Here is a 21,922-nt window from a genome sequence, read left to right on the forward strand (position 1 = left end):
GATGCCTTCTAGATTATTAGCAAGCATGCCTTCTGGTCTTTATTCCTCTTAGCTGGCCAAGAACTGTAATCGTGTAACGTTAACGATTGATTCTGTTGAAAACGATAGTAGCCGCGCACACATTTGACTATCAAAGGAACAACACGCTATTTATCTGTCATGTCGCCACTCACAACTTCCAACCCGCACCCTCTCCGCGTAGCTTCCCTCCCCAAAATTTCATCACTTCTTGAGACTATATATACCCATCTCCTCTTTGATTTCTCTCCACTCCAATCTTCACAAAAATTCTATAGATTCTCTCTCCCATCAACTGCTTATTGGCTTTGTTCACTTCAAATTATCAAATTAATCATGGTCTTTTTTGTCTCCTCACGTTTTGTTCTTCCAGTACTTCTGCTATTTATCTCTATTAATCGGTTCAGTTCAGCAGCAAGGAGACTCTCCGTGTCAGATCAAACCCAAGAACCTTTTTTGTTTCAATACCACAATGGCCCTCTCCTTACAGGTCAAATTTCCGTCAACTTGATCTGGTATGGCAAGTTCAGGCCATCTCAGCGTGCCATTGTCTCGGATTTTATTGACTCTGTGTCTTCTAGAAAACTCACAACAGCACAACCCTCTGTTGCCACGTGGTGGAAAGCTACAGATAAATATTTCAACCTTGTGAAACCGAAGAAAACCTCCCCTCCTCTTCTCTCACTAGGAACACAAATCCTAGACGAGAAGTATTCATTGGGGAAATCGCTCTCTGGCAAGCAAATTGTGCAGTTAGCATCAAAAGGTGTCCAAAAGGATGCGATTAACGTTGTCTTGACATCATCTGATGTTGCTGTTGAAGGGTTTTGCTCTAGCAAATGCGGTATTCATGGGTCTTCTTTGAGCGCTAAAAGAATCAATCGCAAGATATCTAAATTTGCTTACATTTGGGTTGGTAACTCTGAGACTCAATGTCCTGGTCAATGTGCGTGGCCATTGCACCAGCCAATTTATGGACCGCAGAACCCTCCATTGGTTGCACCCAACAACGATGTGGGTCTTGACGGGATGGTAATCAATTTGGCAAGTCTTTTGGCTGGGACTGCAACAAACCCATTTGGAAATGGCTACTTTCAGGGTCCAAAGGAGGCTCCTCTTGAGGCTGCATCTGCTTGTCCTGGGGTTTATGGCAAGGGTGCCTATCCTGGTTATGCCGGGGATTTGTTAGTGGACTCTACAACTGGTGCTAGCTATAATGCTCATGGTGTTAACGGAAGGAAATACTTGCTTCCTGCTTTATTTGATCCTTCAACTTCAACTTGTTCCACTCTACCGTGAGATGTGTGAACACATTATGAGAGAAATCATATAGACAGTAGAACTATAACGAAGAGAGATTGTTTTTTGATTTAATCATTCTTTTATTCAATTATAATAAAAATTTAACCACAATTGAATGTTACCCCCCTCTCAATTTGTATACAACGATAATCCACCACTACTTCTAGTTGAATGTTATTGATCAGGTAATCAAAAGGATTCTCATGAGAAGGTTGTTGTGTAATAAAAATCTTATAATTGTTAACTTGTGAATGGTTTTAAAATAATAAAAATCTTATTATTATAATAATTTTATAATTTTTTTAAAAAATTATTTTTGTTCTATCGACTTTATTTTTATTATATTTATTAATTAAACATTAAGTTTATTAATCAAATATAAATAAATATTAAAAATAAAATAATTTTTATTAATAATAAATATATGGTAAGATTGCCTATCTATTTAGGATAAAAGTAAAACGAACGGTGCCCTTCATCTATTTATTTATTAACCGTGTATCTCCTAATTAGTTCGATTTACCAAGGATTACTGATTTCCAAGTACATAATTAGAGAAAGCAAAGTAATTAAACTGTTAAAACTTGTAATACGTGATCAGTGGGAAGACTCTAGAGAATGAAGGCTCCAAGACGAAGGAGCCAGTCATATCTTACCAGAAACGCTAGCATTAACTCTATGGATCAGATCAAGACTCAAGAGTCAGCTCCTTCCCCAGGCCATGCCTCCCCTTGACACCTACACTATACCATTAGCCAAGTCCATCATATTTTAAAAGTGTTTTCTTAAAAAAAATTATTTTTTTATTTTTTTATTTTTTTATTTTAAATTATTTTTTTATATTTTAAAATTGTGTACTTACATATAAAAAAATATTTATTATTTTTTACATGTAACTAAACCCAATCAAGCATACAATATAAAACCATCCATGGCTTCCGTTTCCCATTTAATTATTTTCACTTCAGTTCTTGCACTCTCTCTCTACTTTGTCCCCGCCCTAGCCACGACAAGCTGCTTTAGTTAAAGAAGAACCTCTGGTTCCCATGTACCACTTCGGTCCACTTCTCAAAGGCGATAACCACAGTAAATTTCGTCTGGTAGAACATCTCCAATAGAGAAGCTAAATGAATACTCAAAAATAAAAAATTAATGTTTTAGCTTTTCTTTACTTGTTTTGCACATTTCAAGAGGAAAGCTAAACAAAATGCTAAAATGATTTTTCTCTCCCACAAATGTTATTCTTACATATCTCTCTAAAGAGTCAAAACCAACAAAGTGGGGCCACTAAAAAAATAAACCAATTAAATGTAGACATGTAGAAAAAAAAGTAACATCAAATTTATTAAGAAATAATAAGACACTTGTTTCTTCCACTCCAATATAAATGGCTCTTCAAATGGCTTTTTTCCATTGGAATAGATATGGTAAAAAAAACTATATTTACACTATTCAAAATGGTATTTTATTAATTTAGCTTTTCAAAATAGCATTTTGCATTGGAGATGCTCTTATGGCAAGTTATCACCAATCCAAAGCTCCATCATCGTTGACTTCCTCCGCTCTTTTAAGTGTTTTTAGTATTTATTTTTTAATTAAAAAATATTTTTGAGTATTTTTTATTTTTAATTTTAGATTAATTTTTGTTATGATTTTAAATATTTTGATATATTAATATTAAAAATAAATTTTAAAAAATAAAAAAACAATATTATTTTAATATATTTTTAAATAAAAAATATTTTAAAAATAATTAACGTTACATTACTTGACAGTAAAGAACCCAGCACTATCAGTCTCAACGTGGTGGCAAACTACTGGGAGGTACAGAGGAGGACCATGTACTGTAGTTCTTGGTAAACAAATCCTCGAAGAAAATTATCCTCTGGGAAAGTTACTAAAAAACCCCACAAATTATTGCTCTAGCATCAAAGCTGGCCACGGTAAGAATGCAATCAGCCTTGTTTTTACCTCTGCTGACGTGGCGATTGCTGGGTTTTGCATGAGCAAGTGTGGGACCCATGGGCCTGGTCAGGACAAGATGGGTATATTTGTGTACGCGTGGGTTGGTAACTCCGTGACTCGGTGTCCATGTCAGTGCGCCTGGCCTTTCCACCAGCCAATTTACGAGCCACAGGCTCCACCGCTAGTTGCTCGTAACGGTGACGTAGGAATTGACGGCATGATAATTAATTTGGCCACGGTTTTAGCGGGAACAGTAACGGTTATTTCCAAGGGCCAGCTAGCGCACCCCTAGAGGCTGTGAGCGCGTACACGGGTATTTTCGGCAAGGGGGCTTCCCCGGGATATCCAGGGGAGATTTTGGTGGACAAAACGACAGGGGCGAGCTATAATGCGTTTGGCATCGATGGGCGTCAGTATTTGCTCCCTGCAACGTGGGACCCAACAACATCCACCTATAAATTCCTCGTGTGAGCAGAATTTTGAGGTAGAAATTTGTAGCTATGCATGTAGATACCGAGGGAAAAGGGGGGAAAGCTTGCTTATAGCTTTGAAGGTTATCATTTGACTTTTGGTGATGTTTAAAGATTTATTTCTTTCTCAATAAAGGTTCTTTTCATGGTTTAAAATTATGGTTTTTTTTTTTTTTATGGATTTCTTGCCTCAACAATGACACAGGGTTTATTAGAAGATTTATTAAAAGTCACTATCTACTTACAGTATTTAACTTCTCATCTCAACAATACATGGGATTTAATGCTCCTTGTTTTACTATAGCCTTTTCTTCAGCACTGCTTAAATAAAAATTAGGTTTGATTTTTAAAAAATATTTTTTATTTTGAGTAAAAAATACTTTCTAGAAATTATAAAAAGTTAAAAAATATATTATTATTTGTTGACTATATCAAATTTGATCATTGATTTTTTTATTGATATATATTTTGTTTTTTTTTCTCAATTTCATTATTTAGAATCTGATTTAATTTGATTTTTATATCAATTTTGGTCTTTATTTTTTTTATTTTTTTTCTCGTCATTTTCTTAATTGAAATTTGTTATCTATAAGATTCAATCCTCATTTTTTTTATTGTCATTTATTTTATTTAAAATAATTTATAAAATTAGATTTTTTTAATTTCATTATCTTTTAATTCTTGTTATCTATTAGATTTGATTATTATTTTTTTATTTTATTTTTATTTTTTTATCAATCAAATTTCATCGATAAACATCAGCAACAAGATATTTTTTTGTTGGAATTTTTGTTATGTTTTTCTAATTTTCTAGTAGTTATTTTTTTTCAGAAATACAATTATATATAGGGTTATGGTCAAGCCAACTTTAAATTTGACCTGTTAAAAATTAATGTTATTAAATTTAATCCAACAAATTAAACTAAGAATTGCTAACTTGGAATCTAGTTAGAGTTAGATTTTATGTTAAGTTAAGTTGGAAGTTAACTCGGTGAAATCAAGATATAGTTTACATGCATTTTATTATCCTAACCTAGGTCCTTTCGTTTTTAAAAAAAAACAAATATAACACAATTATCAAATAATCCCGAACTTCCAGTCGAGCTTTTAAACACCTCAGGGGACAACTTATAGTGCTTCACCAATAAAGGTCACGAGATTCTAAGAGAATTGATTAAAAAACTAACTTGGTGAGCTGTGTGCTTTTGATTTGGAGATTTAAGGTTTTTTCTATTCTATCGAGAGAGAATGTCGTGGGGAGAGAGAGAGAGTGTATTTTGTGGATTGCTTTCTGCAATATATTATATATGAGGGTAGTACAATTATTGTTTGAATTTTTAGTTTGGATAGAGATGTCAAGTATAATTTTTTAAAATATAAAGGCAAAACAAATAATTAATCAAATTATAAAAGATTCGATGTAATTTTTACAAGCCTTTCTCTCGTACAAGGACCAGTCCTAGTTCATTTTTAAAAAAAAAACTTGAGAAATTGGTCAAATGGATAAAAATTCTCTCCATCCCTTAATTTTAGAGTTTGAACAAGAATTTATTTAAAAAAAAGAGAGACCCATCCTTGATACCATGCAAAAGCAAAACCGCAATTGACGTATACACTAATCTAAGAAATCTAGAAGGGTTAGATAAAAAAAATCACCCACCAAGTTTGGAAATAAAGTCAATCAACTTTGTTGGTAAGCTAAACACAAACTTAATTTTCATATAGTTTTATCATTAAAAAAAAACAAAAAGAAACCTTTCAATGAAGTTGAAATTTAAATCATAATAATTAAATCTGACCCAGTTTAAAACTCGGTTCACAAGTTGAGTGAATTAACCTAATTTGACTCGTATTAATCAAAACGATGTTATTTAAATATTTATTTATTTTAAAAAAACTCAAGCCAAGTTTTAACTAGGTTGATCAAGTTAAATTCAAGTTAATTTTCCAACACCGCTTCTAAGTCCCAAATCATTCCACTAAAATGGGTCGAGTTTAATAACTTTATTTAAAATTTAAACACCCAATTCTACCATTATAACGAAAAGAAAATTAACATTAAAAAAAAGTAGTATAAGAAGAAAAGGATATTATTACAATTCATTAAAATTTTAATTTTTTTATTACATTATAATTATAAAAACTCAAAGAATTTTTTTAATGATTAAAAAAAATATGTTTCATTGTTGACCTTTTAATTTCAAATATTAGAATTAACATTAAAAAATACATTTTTTTAGATATATTGAATAATGTGAAAGACGTGCCTTAAGAATTTTTTAGGATGAGATTTAGGTTTGTTGATGTATAAGTTGGTTTCAAAATACCCTGCATTCTCGACAATAACAAAAACAAAAGAAGAACGAAAAAGCACTCAATTCTTTGTGAGCCACAGTGATGATGGGCTTCTCTTAAGAGCCCATGTAAGTGGGCTACCTAAAATTATGTTCTTTGAACTCACTGAAAGTTTAGCTCAGGATAGGCCCAATCATGTAGCTCCAGAACTCTTTCATCTACGCGCGAGAAGCCTCCAAATTGAACTGCATGCAGCAGCTTTTTCTTTCCTTCCTCCCCGCAGTCTCAGACTCCCTCCATTCCTGTACCAAAATGGAAAAACCCCAAGACCACAACGACCAGGAGCCTTCAAAATCCCCCACAACTCCAGCATCACCTACATGCGCCTCCTCAACCAGCGTTAAATGCGCCGGCTCAACCTCCTTCCATCCACCACCCACGCAATCCCCTTGGTCAGAAATTTCCCCTCCTCCAACCTACCGCCCTATCCGTTCTCCGGCTATAAATCCGCCACCAAACACAAATTCCCAAGCCATAATCCTCGCTCCAGTCCCGCAATCCCAAAAGGTGCTCACCATTTCCCTTCCTCACACCTTCCAATCCCCCTCCAAAAAAATCCACTCCCCTGACGACATTCGCCAATTCATCAACTCCGATTCCTCTAAGAACTTCCTTGGCTTCATCGTCTCTCTCTCAGAATCTATACGGTCCCATAAAACCTCCGATTCCTTTCACGAATCCACAACTCTGAAAAAGATTGTGTCTATTATCGAAACCCTAATTCAGTGGACTGAAGAAATCCCTCCGGCTCAACAATCTTCTCGATACGGTAACATCTCTTACCGCACCTGGCATAACCGTTTGGTAGAAAATAGCGAGAGTTTAATGCTTCAGATTTTGCCCGAACTTTTAAAATCTTCAATGGTGGAGATCGTTCCTTATTTTACCGATAGTTTTGGTAATTCGAGCCGGATTGATTACGGTACTGGACATGAAACTAATTTCGCCGCATGGTTGTATTGTTTGGCTAGGATGGGGGTTATAGAGGAAGTTGATTATCAAGCTCTAGTTTCTAGAGTTTTTGTTAATTATATTGAATTAATGAGGAAGTTGCAATTGGTTTATAATCTGGAGCCTGCGGGTTCGCACGGTGTTTGGGGGCTTGATGATTATCATTTCTTGCCGTTTATATTTGGATCATCACAGTTGATTAATCATAAGTTTATGAAGCCCAAGTCTATTCATAACGAGGATATTTTGGAGAACTTTTCGAATGAGTATATGTATCTTTCATGCATTGTGTTCATTAAGAAGGTGAAGAAAGGGTTGTTTGCTGAGCACTCGCCTTTGTTGGATGATATCAGCGGAGTGCCTAATTGGAACAAGGTGAATAGCGGGTTGCTTAAGATGTATAGAGCAGAAGTGTTGGAGAAAGTGCCTATTATGCAGCATTTCCTGTTTGGGTCGCTTATTCAGTGGTATGGGTTTTTATTTCTCTTCCATGGCTAATTGGTGCATTGGTTATTCCATTCTAATTTGTGTGAATTAGGAGTTTATATAATGCACTGCTATTAAATTTATCAGTGGAGATGAAAATGGATATTGTCATGAAGAATAGATATAGAGTACAGTGCATTTTTTAGCTTGGCACCAGTTGAGTTTATAATTGGCTATCTTACATGCATGGTGACTATTTCACAGGTTGCAACTGCAAGATTGATAGCTCTGTCTTTAGTATATAGTTTTTCTTTTCTTAGAATACTAGTTGATTTACTTGGAAGTAGTTTGTAGCCTTTGCGTTACACTTCTGATTCTTATTCACTTTGATTTTACATGCTGTGCGAATTGTTACTTTTCTTAGCAGAATGTTTGTATCAATGTATAGAGGAGGTTGATTGCTTCAATGTAGGTTTTTATGTGTGTGATATCAATATGATATGAATTGAATAAGCTGTCTGCATGAAGTCTAACTGTCCATATCCAATTAAACCATCCAGCTCATGAGTCTTAAAGGGCAAGCAGCACTTGCCACTGCCTTAGCGTGATTTCTACACAGATCTCTAGTCGGAACTCTATTGCCTTGCCTAATGTTTGCTTCTTCAAGAATTTCTTATACTTTTCTCAAGTTCAGAAGGTCTACTTTGTTATTGTTATATTTTCCCTCCATCCTTCGGTCAATGTTTCTGGGGCAAGCTATTAGGGAACGATTTCTTGCATATTGTGTCTACGTTTAGGGAGTTGCGTTGAAAGTTCGTGTTATTCTAGTTGATGGTGTTAAAAGTTTTCCATTTCATGTGAGGAAAACAATTATTTGAAATAAAAGATTTTGTTGAGCAGTAAGATACCCCTTGAATGAAGATACAATTGAAGTCATCAATTATAAACCTGTTTTTAGTCTATCAAATTGTCTAGCTAATGCATTCATGTCTGGACCCAGGATCTCTTAAATGCTAGGTGCTATAGCTAACTTGCCTTATTATTAAGTGTCCTTGCATTTGATTGCCATAGCGTTGTTTGATATTTTCCACCTGGAATGTCTTTAGAATTTTTCCTGATTTATGGATTCCAATTCACTTCTTGACTGTGAGAACTTGCGTGGAGGATACTGGCTTCCTTTATGTTCCAGTGGAACAGTCTGATTTCATCAGCATCATTGTGGGGCAATAAAGAGCCAATTTTGGTTGATATCCTGTTCGCTTCCTATAGAAGCTTCCAACACCAGCTATTGGCAAGCATGGACATTAGTTGCTTGGAATATAGAACCTCGCGGTAAATGGTGCTAGAACTTTCATGGTTTGTTAACTCGTTCGTAGCATGTTCAGCATGGTCCTTTTCATTCAAGATGGTATCAAAATATACATCTTCCCCACCTTTTCCCCCTTTTGGCTCCTTTGTTGGCATGGATAATTAGAAGTTCTGATACCTAGCTTTTTCACCATTCTCTAAATATTTCCTCCTTCATTCAGTGTATGCTTTGTTTGAAATTGGTAAAATGACTTCGTCAACTTGTCAAGCTGAAAATTACTTATCCTTGCATCATGCAGCTCTATAAACTTCACTTGAAGTGAACTGATATGTAATGTAACACGAGGCCGACCATGTTGCCTGTCTGAAATTTTCTTCCATTAGTTGATGTTAGTATTGATATAAAAAAAACAGTTGAGCTTTAGTAGGTTAGTTCATGAAGAATCAAATACATCATTGATTGGGATTTTGATTTGTCTAGTGACCACTTTTGTTCTTTTATAATTTAGTTGATATAAGCTTACTGACTCTGGCTAGACGAAACACTATGTACAACTTTCTGCCAATTATTACCAAGTTCATTGTGGGATCTCCATTTTATTCTTACGGTTTCCTTAAATTGATTTCTGTAAAGATATTACCTTATTCTTGGAGATTGCTGACTTGCGTATTGGTTCAATGGTGTTGATTAGTTCACCTATATGGTACCAATGTTACTCAAAACTTGGAATCAGAATCCATTTGGTTTTTTTTTTTTACCACATAGATATGTGCTTGTATGTTATTGATTTCTTAATGATTAAAACAGTTAATTTTTTTTTAGGTCATTGCACTGCCAACTGTGACCTGGAAAGTATTTATGTAGTCTTTAATTGCCTCGCTTAGTAGAGAAATTTTGAATGGTATATGTTACTGTAGCTGGTTTGTGATCTGTAATTTTAGCTTACTCTTTCAAAAGAAAGCCTACTGTTGTTTATATGTATATTGATTAGTTTTTTTTTTTTTTTTCCTTTTTCTTCCAGGGAGTAGTGCGTTTATCAGCTCTATAAGAACGTATGATATGGAACCAAGAGGGTGGATTCTCCACGGGGTTTCATTGTGATTCGCTACAGTAGACAGTTTAACAGGGTGGAAATATGATACTACTGTGAACTCATTAAGCTATTCCTCTCTTTGTTTTTCTTTTCTTCCTAAAATGACCATGCAGATGATGCATTGTCAGATAATTATCTACCCGTTTGTTTTACTACATATGTGATGGTGGTGCAAATAGTTGTCTGTCGAATGGTTGAGGGATGAAAGTCCAGTTTCTATCTATAAGTGTTGAGCAAATGGCATGCGAGGATTAATATGTTTCCTCCATTGTTTGATCGGGCTGATGTGGCAGTCATGATGTAGTGCTATACCAAATGTCGAGCTTGAATTTTCAAAGCCATTATACGAAAACGATCAATTTAAATGAGGGACTGTTTGTAAATATTCCCTGATTTACTTTCGCCTTCGCCTGAGCAATTAAATTAAGGAATTGGTATTGATGTGATTGTTTTTTAAAGTGTTTTTATTTTAAAATATATTAAAATAATATTTTTTTTATTTTATAAAATTATTTTTGATATTAATGTATTAAAATAATTTAAAAATATTAAAAAAGATAATTTGAAGGAAAAAAATAAAAAATATTAAATTTTTTAAAAAATATTTTTAAAACGTAAAAATAAATACATGATATTGATAGCTTTTTTATTACTTGGTTTGGTTAGGTCATCCGGAGGCACAATGGACGAGGGGGTTGATTGTTCCGTCGCAGGAGAACAGAACTGCATGGCCGAAGGAATGAACCCCGAGCTCTTGGCCCATAGGCCATAGGTAATAAAAATGCTCTCTCCTGTTAACCCCTTACTGCTGCCTATCGGATTAAACAAGTCAAGTCAAAGGACACTGCCCAGCTGTCACCTTTATCACCCTCCATCTGGAAAGCACCTGCTGACTCGCTCTATCTGCGTCCTACACAACTTGAACGGAAGCGACCTCTTTTGGGTACGAGGGAGGAATGAACGGAAAGATTCTTGCTAGTTGCTTCTTTCTTGAGATTAAAAACTATGGTCTTTCTCTATTTTGTTTTTACCTCATCTTTTTTCTAAACGCTTTTTCACAACTCCTTCGCCTCACCTGCCTATCGGATTCCCTGTTCATAATTCACTGTGCATACAACTCATAAAACATTGTTTCGTCACTTTGTATTTTTGCCCCATTTTTATAGTTCAGTCTCTATAGTTCACAAAGTTTGTAATTCGTTCATTGAATATTATTTCTCGTTAAATTAACGAATGACTTTACAAAATAGAGTTTTAGCTTCTATTTAACAAATAAATCGAGAAATGAAGGAATAAAATTAACATAAAAGAAGAAGTAGAGGTTTTTTTCACAGAAGTAGAGTTTTAGCTTCTATTTATTTTATAATGTTTAAGTTCTTAATGGCTGATAAATCAAAGAGAGTTGAATAAAAAGTTGAGCTGGGAGAAAATTCTCGGGGTGGTTAGATTCTAGCCACCAATAATTTATATTTTAATGTTTATGAATTTAATTTTAAGAGATGAACTCAATAAAAATTGTTTTTACCTTCAATAGTGATGAAAAATGTAGAACTGGACTTGAAAAAAATATCTATTTGATTTGGTTTATGGACATATTGGAGGGTGTTTTGAGATTGTTGGTCGGATTATTGAATTCATGTGATATTTTTAAATGAAAATAGATGGTAAATTGCGTTTTTGAGGTATAAATAAGTTGGACCTATCTTTTTTTGTCCGGAGATGCTTGAAGCTTGAACAAGGCAATGACTAGTTGCCTAACCATACAAAACGACTTCTTGTTGCTCACTTTAGCTAAGAAATTGGTCCTAGTTTTTTTTTATTAATTTATAGTAAAATAGTTTTTAATTAGGATTATTAAAAAGAAAGTTAAAAAATTATCCAATTATACCTTCATTCTTAAATAACATTTGAGCTTTTACGGTAATTCTACAGTTCATTTATAAAAAAATTATACAAATCTAATATATAGAATTTTTTAAAACATCACTCATGAATATTTAATGAGAATACTTTTTTATTTTTTATTTTAATTTTTTATATAATATATCTATTTAATTATTTTTTACTTCATTTAAACTTCTGCATTGGAATTGTTACAACATTGTTTGTTTGTTTTTTGACTGGAATTTCTTCTTGTATGATACTAAGTTTTAATTTTTTAAAAATATATTTTTATAATAAAAATGACGTGTTTTCACTAAGAAAAAAACATGGATAGGGAAGGAGGGTTTTGGCTAAAAAATATTTTTTTACGATGATTTAAATCACTTCAATTCCTGCAAATATTAATTTAATTATTTTAGGTTTTCATTCAATAAGTCATACTACTTATAAAAAACAATATGTGGTGTTGATACGAAAATAAAATTTTGACTATAAAAAATTTATTTTTTCTCTATATTTTAAATTGATTGGATTTAAAAAACAATTATTTTGAATACCGTCATGTAGATTATATACGTGTCAACATATTTAAATCTTGATCAATAATACTTTGTCATATAATAAAAAAGTAAAACATACAATTGATCTATCTTGCCATGTATGCATATATAGAGGGGGGGGGGGAGGAATTGAAATATTGATACTGAGTTAGAAAATGAGAAAAACTTTAAATCACAATTTCTTAGTATAGATTTTTTATAAATTGTTTTTACTTAAACCAATTAATAATTTATATCATAGGTTTTAGTTTAAGATTTATTTTGAATATTTTTGAGTGAGATGTAAAAGCAAAAAATAAATCCTGTACAACTAAACCATTTTTTAAAATAAAAAAAATCAAGAGACGGTATAATAATATTTATTTCAAAAATCAAGAGCAGTTGAGAATTTAAATCTATATATTTTATATTTTATTATTTTATTATTGTTTGATTTAATTTTTTAGATGGGAAATTCCAAAATTCAATTTTGATTAACGAAATAATAAATTTTGATACCGAGTTGGAAAAGGATACAATATTGTACAAATCATACATATTTTGGTTTTAATATTTTTCATGAAAATAGATCTTTTACTATTACTGATTAAACACAGTAAAAAGAATATAAATAAACATAATTACAATCATTATGGTAATTAAATCAATAGACAGTGAATTGTATAATCAAATTAAAATTATGAGAAGAATAATCAAATCATTAAACAATAGATTGTATGATTAAATTAAATTGAAAGATTAAGATTATATCACCTCGCAACACGGGGACATGCAACTAATTTATTATTATTATTATTGAATACAAGCAACCTCTAAAAGATTCTTGCGTGTTCGGATCACTTGATACAACCCGTTTAAGTCTAGGCGGTAGTTATTACTAGTGGCACGCTGCCAGCCATGCTAATTTTTTTTTTACATGGAAAACATAATTTGAAAATATTAAATGAAAACAAGATAATATTAGAAAAAAAAATTTAAAACCTGATTATCAATAAATTAAATATTATAAAATAAATTTAAAAATTTTTAACTTTAATTAGCATATTAAACTCACAACTAGCTTGCAAGGTTAGGATAACTCTGCACAAAAAAAAAAAAAAACAATTAAGGTCAATTTTTAAACAAACTAAATAAAAAAAAAAATCAATTAAAAATGCTAAAAAAAAATTTAATTCGACCAGGGTTAACTTGATTAGCCTGAAATCCGGTATATAAAATTGAGATAATTTCATAGAAAGAAAAGCGGTAAAAATCACAAAGTCGAATGATAAAATTAATAAAAAAAATTATAAAAAAAAATCTGAAAAATTGAAGGTCAGATCAAGCTAATCTTCAAAACCTGTAATTAAGCCCATGAGATTGGGTTACCCCAAATAATGAAAAATAAAATAAATATCAATCAAAAAATAAATACAAAATACAGTATAAAAATTAAATGAAATAAAACAACGAGGGACTAAATTGAAAAATAAAATAAATTAAGAAAATGATAAAAACAAAAAAAAATAACAATAAAAAGAATAGTGGTTAAATTTGGTCTAAAAACTAAATGGAGTAATATAGTAAGGGATAAAATTAAAAAATAAAATAAACCAAGAAAATAATAAAGAAAAACAACAATCAAAAGAACAGGGTCAAATAAAATAGATGAAAAAAATCAAAGAAGGATAAAATTAAAAAAAAAAATTAATTTTATAAATTATTTTAAATAAAACAAATAATAAAAAAAATATGGACCAAATATGAAGAAAACTCAAATTAAAGGGCTAGCTTGAAAAATTGAAAGGTTTGGCATGAAAATCGAAGAGAAGAGAGGAAAAGACAAACTAGAGATCGGTTTCTACGTGCACCGCCCAAGCACGGAGGGCCCGTCGAGGAGATTCTAATGCTACTCTAGAAGACGACACTTGGCTTTTGAGCGACGCTGCACGTGTTGCCAGAAGTGGGGGCACCAACCACGCGCTTATACATTGCTAGAGTGTGCAATGCAAACACCAATAATTTTTTTAATAATATTTATATTTATTAAAATATCAAAATATCCTTCAATACATTTTTTTATAGAAAAGCACAATAAAAACAAGGAAAAAGCCCCTTGAAGCCAACTTAGTAAATTTTGTTTTTAAGAGGGCCATAGTCACCCTTGGACGCTAATTTAAATTTTTTTTTCTTAGAAAAACCATTTTTACCCCCTAATTTTCACTTTATTGGTTGTTACCTTGGACGGTATAAATACCATTACACTATAACAATTTACTTACAGTACAATGAATTTTGATCCACGGCAAAATACCGATTCCTTTAAATCATAAACTAGACAGTAGTTGATACAGACAAATGTAAGATGACGAATGGTTACAAACAGTAAAATAAATTCAAATAGTGCGCCGATGGACTGAGCTTTCTACATCGTTACATACGGTCCCGATAGGAGGTGGACCATCTAAGATGGTGTTCATGCACGCCGAAATAAATTTCAGGCAGGGAGAGATCGAATTTCTTTCTGAAGCTGTCGTTGTGACATGACGTTGACATAAACAATAGCACAGTGAACAGCCCTACACGGCCCCAACGCCACAAGAAAATCGGGGCTTCGCTCGTGGCCCATATACATGTGGAAAAACGTAGGAGTGGAGGCCAATGAAAGTACGCTCCTGTGAAGAGGCATGCGGCATAGGACTTTGTTATTTAACTTTGCATCACCAGGGCTCCCTGCAAGTTCACCTACTCTTTGAATATCTTCGAAGTTCGAACAGTATGTCTCCAGTGACCAGTCCAGTCCATTAAACAGTCAAATTAATGTTGCCGTGCTTCATATCCCAGAAATATGCTCACACCTGGGCGGATAAAAAAGGGCGGAACGCTGTTTGCTGTCGGCTGGGTTTTCAGATGCCATTATCTGGATAATTATTACCTTTAGTTTTTTTAAGAAATAAATCCATCTCCCGTTCTGGTCGACTAGATGCCACCATTCAGCCGAACCTGGCCCATCTCACACGGGCCTTCAGGCTACTCTCTTCTCGAAACTCTTTAAGACACGTCTCTTGTCGGTGCTCCTCTTTACAGGGCCCATTTGGAACTTGTAACTGTCACTCGAGTTATTTGTTTCGTCAAGGACCGTGCACGGATACATAGTGCAACAATTCTTTTCTTTTCGTTAACCAATAATACTATGATTTATATATTACATTACAAAAAAATAAGAATAATCATTCCAAGAAAAGAAACAAAGAGGTAATTTGATTCTTTTCACGTGAACCATTTAGTCACGAGAGGATTGACAGGAACAATTCGATTTTTTTTATTTTTAAAATGCACCATATAAAGATTATATTATTTTTAAAAATAATCAAAAGTAATTAGGTATTTTTTTTCTTTTATACGCACAGCAAAGTTTTTATGATGTGCCTAAAAAATATACCTTTTAACATTATTCAATCTTTTTATATTTTTAAGGTACATTGTAGAGATTGTTTTACCTTTAAAAGTAAAACTAATGCAAGAGATTGTTTTACCTTTAAGGTATATTTTTAAGGTACATTGTAGAGATTGTAGAGATTGTTTTACCTTTTAACATAAAAAAGTTTTTTTATTTTTTTTTTATTTTCAAACTAGTTTTTTAGTGGATAAAAAGTTGACAATATGGTCTTTTAATAATCATAAATATTATTTTTTAAAATAATATTTAAGCATGCGATGCTATTATTTATTGTTTAAATACCACCTTTCTTTCAAGACAGTGTTTGGAGCATCTTGTTTTGAGCTTTCCAATTAGTATCGCGCATGTTTAATGAACAGCAATGATTGATCTCCAATAAACTTTTTTTTTCCTTTCTTTCTTTCTTTTCCTTGCTAAAATACACGAGAGAGACCAATGGTTAATCTAATGCTATCGTTGTCACCAGGACGAGCTTCACACTTTTGAAGCTTTGTTTGTTATGAAAGTAAAACAGGAGAAAAGTTACTTTTATAATCTGTAATCTTTATCCATTTTACTCGTGTTTAATATAATCTCAATTATCACTCTTTTTTTCTTTTCTTGTTATTCTTACATTAGGATAATGAATGCAAATTATTTTTTTAATGCAAGATTAGATTTGATATATAGTGGGATGGACCAATATTCCTGATATCTTTTTTTAATTATCTCTGAATATTCTCAGCACAAGTTTTTTAAAGCATGATTGAGTTAGAAAGCATACCAAATAATATTAAAAAAATAAATGTATTTGCAACAGAATATTAATTTATCTATAAGAATTAAAAATTATATTTTAACTAGTCATTTCAAGCATGAACGTATGATTAGTTAGGCTTTCCAATTCACCGTAAGGCCGAGATTAATATAATTTATTTATTTATTTTTTACATTTTTAATCAATTCGCTCTTGAATTTTACCTTCTTAAAATTCCTAACAAGCACACACAGTCTGAAATCAAAGTTTCGAAGTGCTTGAAGATAGAACTAAAAGTCTTTTGTCACTTTTAATAATTTTCTTTCCCGAAAGGTACAATACATTGTTGCTTGTTTTTGAGCTCCCTACACAACCACTTGCCCTTTCACTTTTTTGTTTTTACTCTTGTTGTTGCTGCTGCTGCTAGCATTGATGCTGTTCTAGTTAGGTGGGTAGATGGGTCTATAATCTTGTAGCTTTCTCCCTCCTTCTCTTGCCTCTCTTGTTCTCTATCTTCTCCCCTCTTTTCCCCTGCGTTTCTGGCGAATAAACCGGTGATTTTTTTTTCTTTTTGCAGAATCCAATTCCCGAAGAAAGAAGGAAAAGGAAAGTTCACTTCTTCCAGGTGTGTAAAAAACATGGCCCGATTTGCCATTTTTTTTCTTCTCTCTGTATTGTTTATAAGAAAATGAAAAACTCTGGCTCGCCTGTTACTTTGGTCTGCAATGTAAAAAACACAGTCAAGTGTTTTCACCAGCCAAGAACAGTTTTAGCTCAAACCTCACCACCCATCATGTTTTATGTGAGGTAGACTCAGCGGACACTATAATGTGCTTGGATTTATCAATTGATGCATGCATTAGTATGTAGATGAGGTCTCTTGCGTTTCTGTCTCGCGAGTAAGGTTATTTTCCTTTCCAAGCAGTTTCTTTTTGAGGGTTTATCTGGATGGATCTGTGAAGGTGCTTTAAATGTTCATTTTTGTCTTTTAGATTTTTTAGTGTCTTTTGCCAGATTTTCTTGTTAAGAGTAGATTTTAAGTAATTTGTTACGATTAACCCAAAATTTGGTCCTTCTTTGTTATTATCAAGGTAGCTTTTGCTTCTAATTTCTTCATTTGGTTAGTCCATTCTTTTCTCTTGCTGTTTTGGCGATTTATTTTTTTCCTCTTTCCTCTTCTCTTACTTTTGCCTTGCATGCACTCTCTATTGCGCTCTTACAATTCTGTAATTGTCAATTTCTTGTTCATCTTTACTGGTATCTCGTATAAAGATTACATCTTTCATTATCTCTAGCGAAAAGTAGATAGTAAGTAGAGATCTTCAACTTCTTCTCATAGTTTTTATCGATTCTTTGAATTTTGTTCACTTTCCAAGCAATTTCTCTTAAAATTCCTGGAAACGAATCCTTTTCCATTAAAATTCTTGAATGAGACCATAACGTCATTTTCATGCTTAAATAGGTTGCCTAATTGTTGATTTTTTTTCCCACTTCTCATATTTCTTTTTCTGTAGAGACAAATTTATCTAACTACTGGTTTAATTGTATGGAGTCAGGTTACATGGAAGAGGGAGATGAGTATCGTCGTTGGGATGAATTGATACCAGATGCCCTCGGGCTAATTTTCCGCAATCTTTCTCTCCAGGAGATACTAACCATGGTCCCAAGGGTTTGCAAATCATGGAGCAGAGCCGTTTCAGGGCCATATTGCTGGCAAGAGATCAACATTGAGGAATGGAGTACTAGGTGCCATCCTGATCACCTTGATCGCATGCTTCAAATGTTGATCACGAGAAGCTGTGGATCCCTCCGCAAACTCTGTGTCTCTGGACTCCACAATGATACAAATTTCTCATTCCTTGCAGACCAGTAAGCTGACTTGACATTTTTGTAACACCCACGTGCTTTCAATTGACTAGATTATACTAGATATTTACAGTTCCAATGGTTATTCCTAGTCTTTCATCTTGCATTTAGAATTCTCAAATGATATTGGGAGTGCTTATTTAATTCTGATGCTTCATTGCTCATCTTTATTCTTAGAACTCTCCTCCATCTTGCATTTAGAATTTCAAATGATATAGGGAATGCTTATCTAATTTTGATGCTTCATTGCTCATCTTTATTCTTAGAACTCCCATTGGTATGCCCAAATTGTAGAGATGACTTTAACGTGCTTTCAATCACTTTGAGCCAGGCCCTATTTGCTTTCAATGCTGGTGTTCTTTGATCTGATACTTTGCAATATGGGTCTTATTTTTTTTTTTCTTGTTTTTGCAAGTGCTGGTTCCCTCCAGACATTGCGGATTCCGAGAAGTGATATTGGTGATTCGATAGTTGAACAGATTGCTGGAAGGCTTTCCACTGTCACTTTCTTGGATGTGAGCTACTGTAATAAAATTAGTGGGCGTGCTTTAGAGGCAATTGGAAAGCATTGCAAATTGCTTGTGGGGCTGTGCCGGAATATGCACCCATTAGATACAGAAGGCTTGGAAGCCCAAGATGATGAGGCTTATGCCATTGCCACCACGATGCCTAAGCTGAAGCGCTTAGAAATGGCTTACCATCTTGTTAGCACAGAAAGTTTATTGCAGATCCTTTCAAGCTGTACCAATCTTGAGTTTATGGATTTGAGAGGATGCTGGAATGTGAACCTTGATAACAAGTTCTTCAAGGAGAAGTTCCAAAAACTGACAGTATTGGGGCCTCTTGTAATGGAGGACTATTATGAGGCAAATGATTGGGAAGAAGATTGCTCCGAATATTCAGATGATTCCGATTACTTGGCCTGGGGATTTTTAGCTGGTGACGGGGGAGACTATGACGATGATGAGAGTTATGATGAGATGTGGGATGATGAGGGAAGGCTGGAGGAACTTGAGCTCAGGTTCTATGAAGGAGCAGATGCTGGACTGTACGGTTGGCCTCCATCTCCATAGGTTCAGTTTCCACTCTTGTCTTATTGTTCACTTTTCCTGTTTGTAGCACTAAATACCTCCACCTACATGCCGTATGGATATAACTGTTTCGATAGGGATGAAGTTGTATGCTTTATGTCACCCCCTTGTTATCTGAATTTTAAGGAAAAGCGACGTGTTGCAAATTTGCAATGATATTTGCAGGCATGAGAAAAGCTCAGGAGAGATGGTCTCTCAATTTAGTTGAATCAAACTTTGAGAGAACTGAAAACCAGTTGCCAAATAGGTGGAAATGGGTACACACATCTTTTGAAAAATCATTAGTTCGTGTCACAAAAGCGACCAACCGATTTTGGAATAGGAGAAGTGGCCCCAGTTGATAATTTTTGAAGGGTGATGGGGCCTGTCATTGATGATTTGTCCAGGTTGCTTTCCACTTAGCATGCACAGCTTAGGCTCATCCTTTCAAATTCAATGCTGCCATTAATATTCTTCAACCGTGTGATGCTCTGTTTCCCTTTCTTTTGTAACAATCACTGGATACCCGCCTCTGCAAAACGACCTCAGGCTTTTAGCTTTCCTATTTTACATTCTTAATCCTGGACTTTTGTTACATGTTGAATATATTTTTTTTCTTTCTGGCCGAGTCTAGGCTAAAAAGCTTCTCAGAACATGTTGAGTATGTGGAACTGTTTGCTAGATGCATCAGATCCACCACGTTGGTCATGGTCAACCGAGATTTAATTAAAGTAGCATCTTTTAATTAAAAAAGATAATGAAAAATGAAGTAATTAATATTGACGATGCCTTCACCTTCAATGTCCTTGCTGATTGAGAAGCATTCTTGGCATTCCAACCAGAGGTCTCAAGGGTTCATTTATGGGTTTTTTGGCCTTGATGAAGGTAGTTGGACTTCGCAGCAGCATGAAAGATGGCGAGGCAGAGAGTTGATTTTGTGCATGTGCGTAATTCCACTAAGAATGGATGTCTTTAATCTCTCAAGAGAGATGTTTGCTCTTTTATTTTTTTGTTTAATATGCTTTTTCGTTGCTACATGAACTAGATTAATCATGAGGATTTCTAGTTCTGTACAAGTACCTAGTTAGTCACATGATTACATGTGATTTATTTCTTTGGATCTTGTACTTGACACCGTTTCCATCTTGAAGATTTCTCTTGAGATGAGAGCTAGAGTCTGGCTTGGTCCCTCTCAATTTGAGAGCTCACGGAATTCTAACCAAGCTTGAGTTGTGCATTAAAAGAACAGGAAAAAAAGAAGAAGGTGAAGGATTCTTTTTCTTTTTCTTTTTCTTTTTGTTGTAAGAAGTTTGGAGGTATTCTTATGAGATCCGAAAGAAGTGAAAGCAAATCAAGTGAAATATTTTGAATTGCCCATGATTTTTGCTCCCACGTGCTCCAATATTTAAAGAATCGAAGTGGCGATGGACCACAAGCTCTTTGTCGTTTTAACCACTTCACTTGCATGTATTGGGGCTTGTCCATTCTCAAGAGCACATTAAATTAAAGAAATGCATATATATATATATATATATATATATATATATATATAGAGAGAGAGAGAGAGAGAGAGAGAGAGAGAGGGAGGGAGAGGATGGCAAGTGGGACATCTTGATAATGCTTTATAATAAACAGACAGTGGTCCCTTGCCTTTGCATCTACCTTCTCCGTCCACGCATCACCTGCAATATTACCCTACCAGGTTGAAAGAAGAAAACAAACACATGCACTTGCCCCGTGAAGAAGCCTACTGCCTTATTATACAATATACTGTGGCCCTTGCATTCAATATACAAAATATTGTGGATTGCATTGTTGCCTTACAATGCATTTTTCAGTGTTTATGGGGTTGGAAAAGTTCAATTCAGTCTTTAAAGTTTTTTGTTTTTACATTATTTGATTCTTATGTTTTGTTTTTACAGAATATAGTTTTAGGTGTTTATATTTTAATTTTAAAATCTTATTTTTCTCATTCTTGAATGTTAAGAGATGATGGAGAAAGTCACCGGAAAAGAGAGACGATTAGTAAAATTTTGGGTTGACCATGAAAAAGATCTTTCTTGTTATCAACGAGTTTGTCTAAGAGAGAAGAGTTTAATGAAGGTAAATTTACCTCATAACTATGCTGAAAAGGTAGATTAGGGATCCTTAAGTTTTTTATTCGTTTTGATTTTTAATTTTTAGATTGATTGAAGGATATTTTAGGGTTGAAAATAGAAAGTTTGAGGTTTTTAGAATGTTTTAAGATTTTTACATGGTTTTTGTATCTCAATTACTCAAAACCTTATTTTCTAGGCTGGAATTTATTGTAATAGATGATACATCTCTGTCTACGTGGACAACATATTATCCCATATTTTTTAAAAATATCCCATGTAAGAACTTTATTCTTAGGCTCTCCATCATTTTCTGCTTATTTATCTAATCATTTTATTTTTTTTATTTATAGTGAAATTCTCTTCAAATAAAATTATAAAA

At 33.5% G+C, this 21,922-nt stretch overlaps 3 protein-coding genes and 1 pseudogene across 9 annotated transcripts; all 4 read left to right on the forward strand.

The window, feature by feature from the left end:
- The first annotated feature begins 245 nt into the window (after positions 1 to 245).
- Positions 246 to 1,441, forward strand: LOC18096234 (protein PHOSPHATE-INDUCED 1-like). The gene has a single exon (XM_052450510.1). It carries the CDS (start codon positions 355 to 357, stop codon positions 1,315 to 1,317), a length of 963 nt encoding a protein of 320 aa, XP_052306470.1. The 5' UTR covers positions 246 to 354; the 3' UTR covers positions 1,318 to 1,441.
- A 1,266-nt stretch (positions 1,442 to 2,707) lies between these two features.
- LOC7495167 (protein EXORDIUM-like 2) lies at positions 2,708 to 3,807 on the forward strand (annotated as a pseudogene).
- A 2,474-nt stretch (positions 3,808 to 6,281) lies between these two features.
- On the forward strand, positions 6,282 to 10,272 carry LOC7495168 (uncharacterized). 2 transcript variants are annotated; one of them, XR_002980585.2, is made up of 3 exons: positions 6,282 to 7,528; positions 9,619 to 9,697; positions 9,818 to 10,272. XR_002980585.2 is itself a non-coding variant. In XM_002301029.4 (2 exons), exons 1-2 carry the CDS (start codon positions 6,300 to 6,302, stop codon positions 9,822 to 9,824), a joined length of 1,236 nt encoding a protein of 411 aa, XP_002301065.3. In that variant the 5' UTR covers positions 6,283 to 6,299; the 3' UTR covers positions 9,825 to 10,272. The 2 variants fall into 2 exon arrangements, 1 of the variants encoding a protein (XP_002301065.3); XM_002301029.4 differs by lacking the exon at positions 9,619 to 9,697 and having other exon boundaries at positions 6,283 to 7,528.
- Positions 10,273 to 16,804: 6,532 nt separating this feature from the next.
- On the forward strand, positions 16,805 to 20,819 carry LOC7495169 (F-box protein FBW2). 6 transcript variants are annotated; one of them, XM_024594162.2, is made up of 4 exons: positions 16,805 to 16,956; positions 17,086 to 17,133; positions 18,061 to 18,377; positions 18,790 to 19,623. In XM_024594162.2, the coding sequence occupies exons 3-4, from the start codon at positions 18,070 to 18,072 to the stop codon at positions 19,445 to 19,447; spliced, it is 966 nt and encodes a 321-aa protein (XP_024449930.1). In that variant the 5' UTR covers positions 16,805 to 16,956; positions 17,086 to 17,133; positions 18,061 to 18,069; the 3' UTR covers positions 19,448 to 19,623. The 6 variants fall into 6 exon arrangements, with proteins under 6 accessions (XP_024449930.1, XP_002301066.1, XP_024449926.1 ...); XM_002301030.4 differs by having other exon boundaries at positions 16,812 to 16,956; positions 18,065 to 18,377; XM_024594158.2 differs by having other exon boundaries at positions 16,892 to 16,980; positions 18,065 to 18,377.
- The last annotated feature ends 1,103 nt before the right edge of the window (positions 20,820 to 21,922 follow it).

This window comes from Populus trichocarpa, chromosome 2 (genome assembly GCF_000002775.5).
Source record: "Populus trichocarpa isolate Nisqually-1 chromosome 2, P.trichocarpa_v4.1, whole genome shotgun sequence".
NCBI lineage: Eukaryota > Viridiplantae > Streptophyta > Magnoliopsida > Malpighiales > Salicaceae > Populus > Populus trichocarpa.

Excerpts from the sequence above, each read along its gene's own strand:
- LOC18096234 (XM_052450510.1), top strand. The coding sequence starts at position 355 with ATGGTCTTTTTTGTCTCCTCACGTTTTGTTCTTCCAGTACTTCTGCTA.
- LOC7495168 (XM_002301029.4), top strand. The coding sequence starts at position 6,300 with ATGCAGCAGCTTTTTCTTTCCTTCCTCCCCGCAGTCTCAGACTCCCTC.
- LOC7495169 (XM_024594162.2), top strand. The coding sequence starts at position 18,070 with ATGGAAGAGGGAGATGAGTATCGTCGTTGGGATGAATTGATACCAGAT. Across the intron at positions 18,378-18,789 it reads TTCTCATTCCTTGCAGACCA|TGCTGGTTCCCTCCAGACAT; the intron begins GTAAGCTGACTT and ends TGTTTTTGCAAG.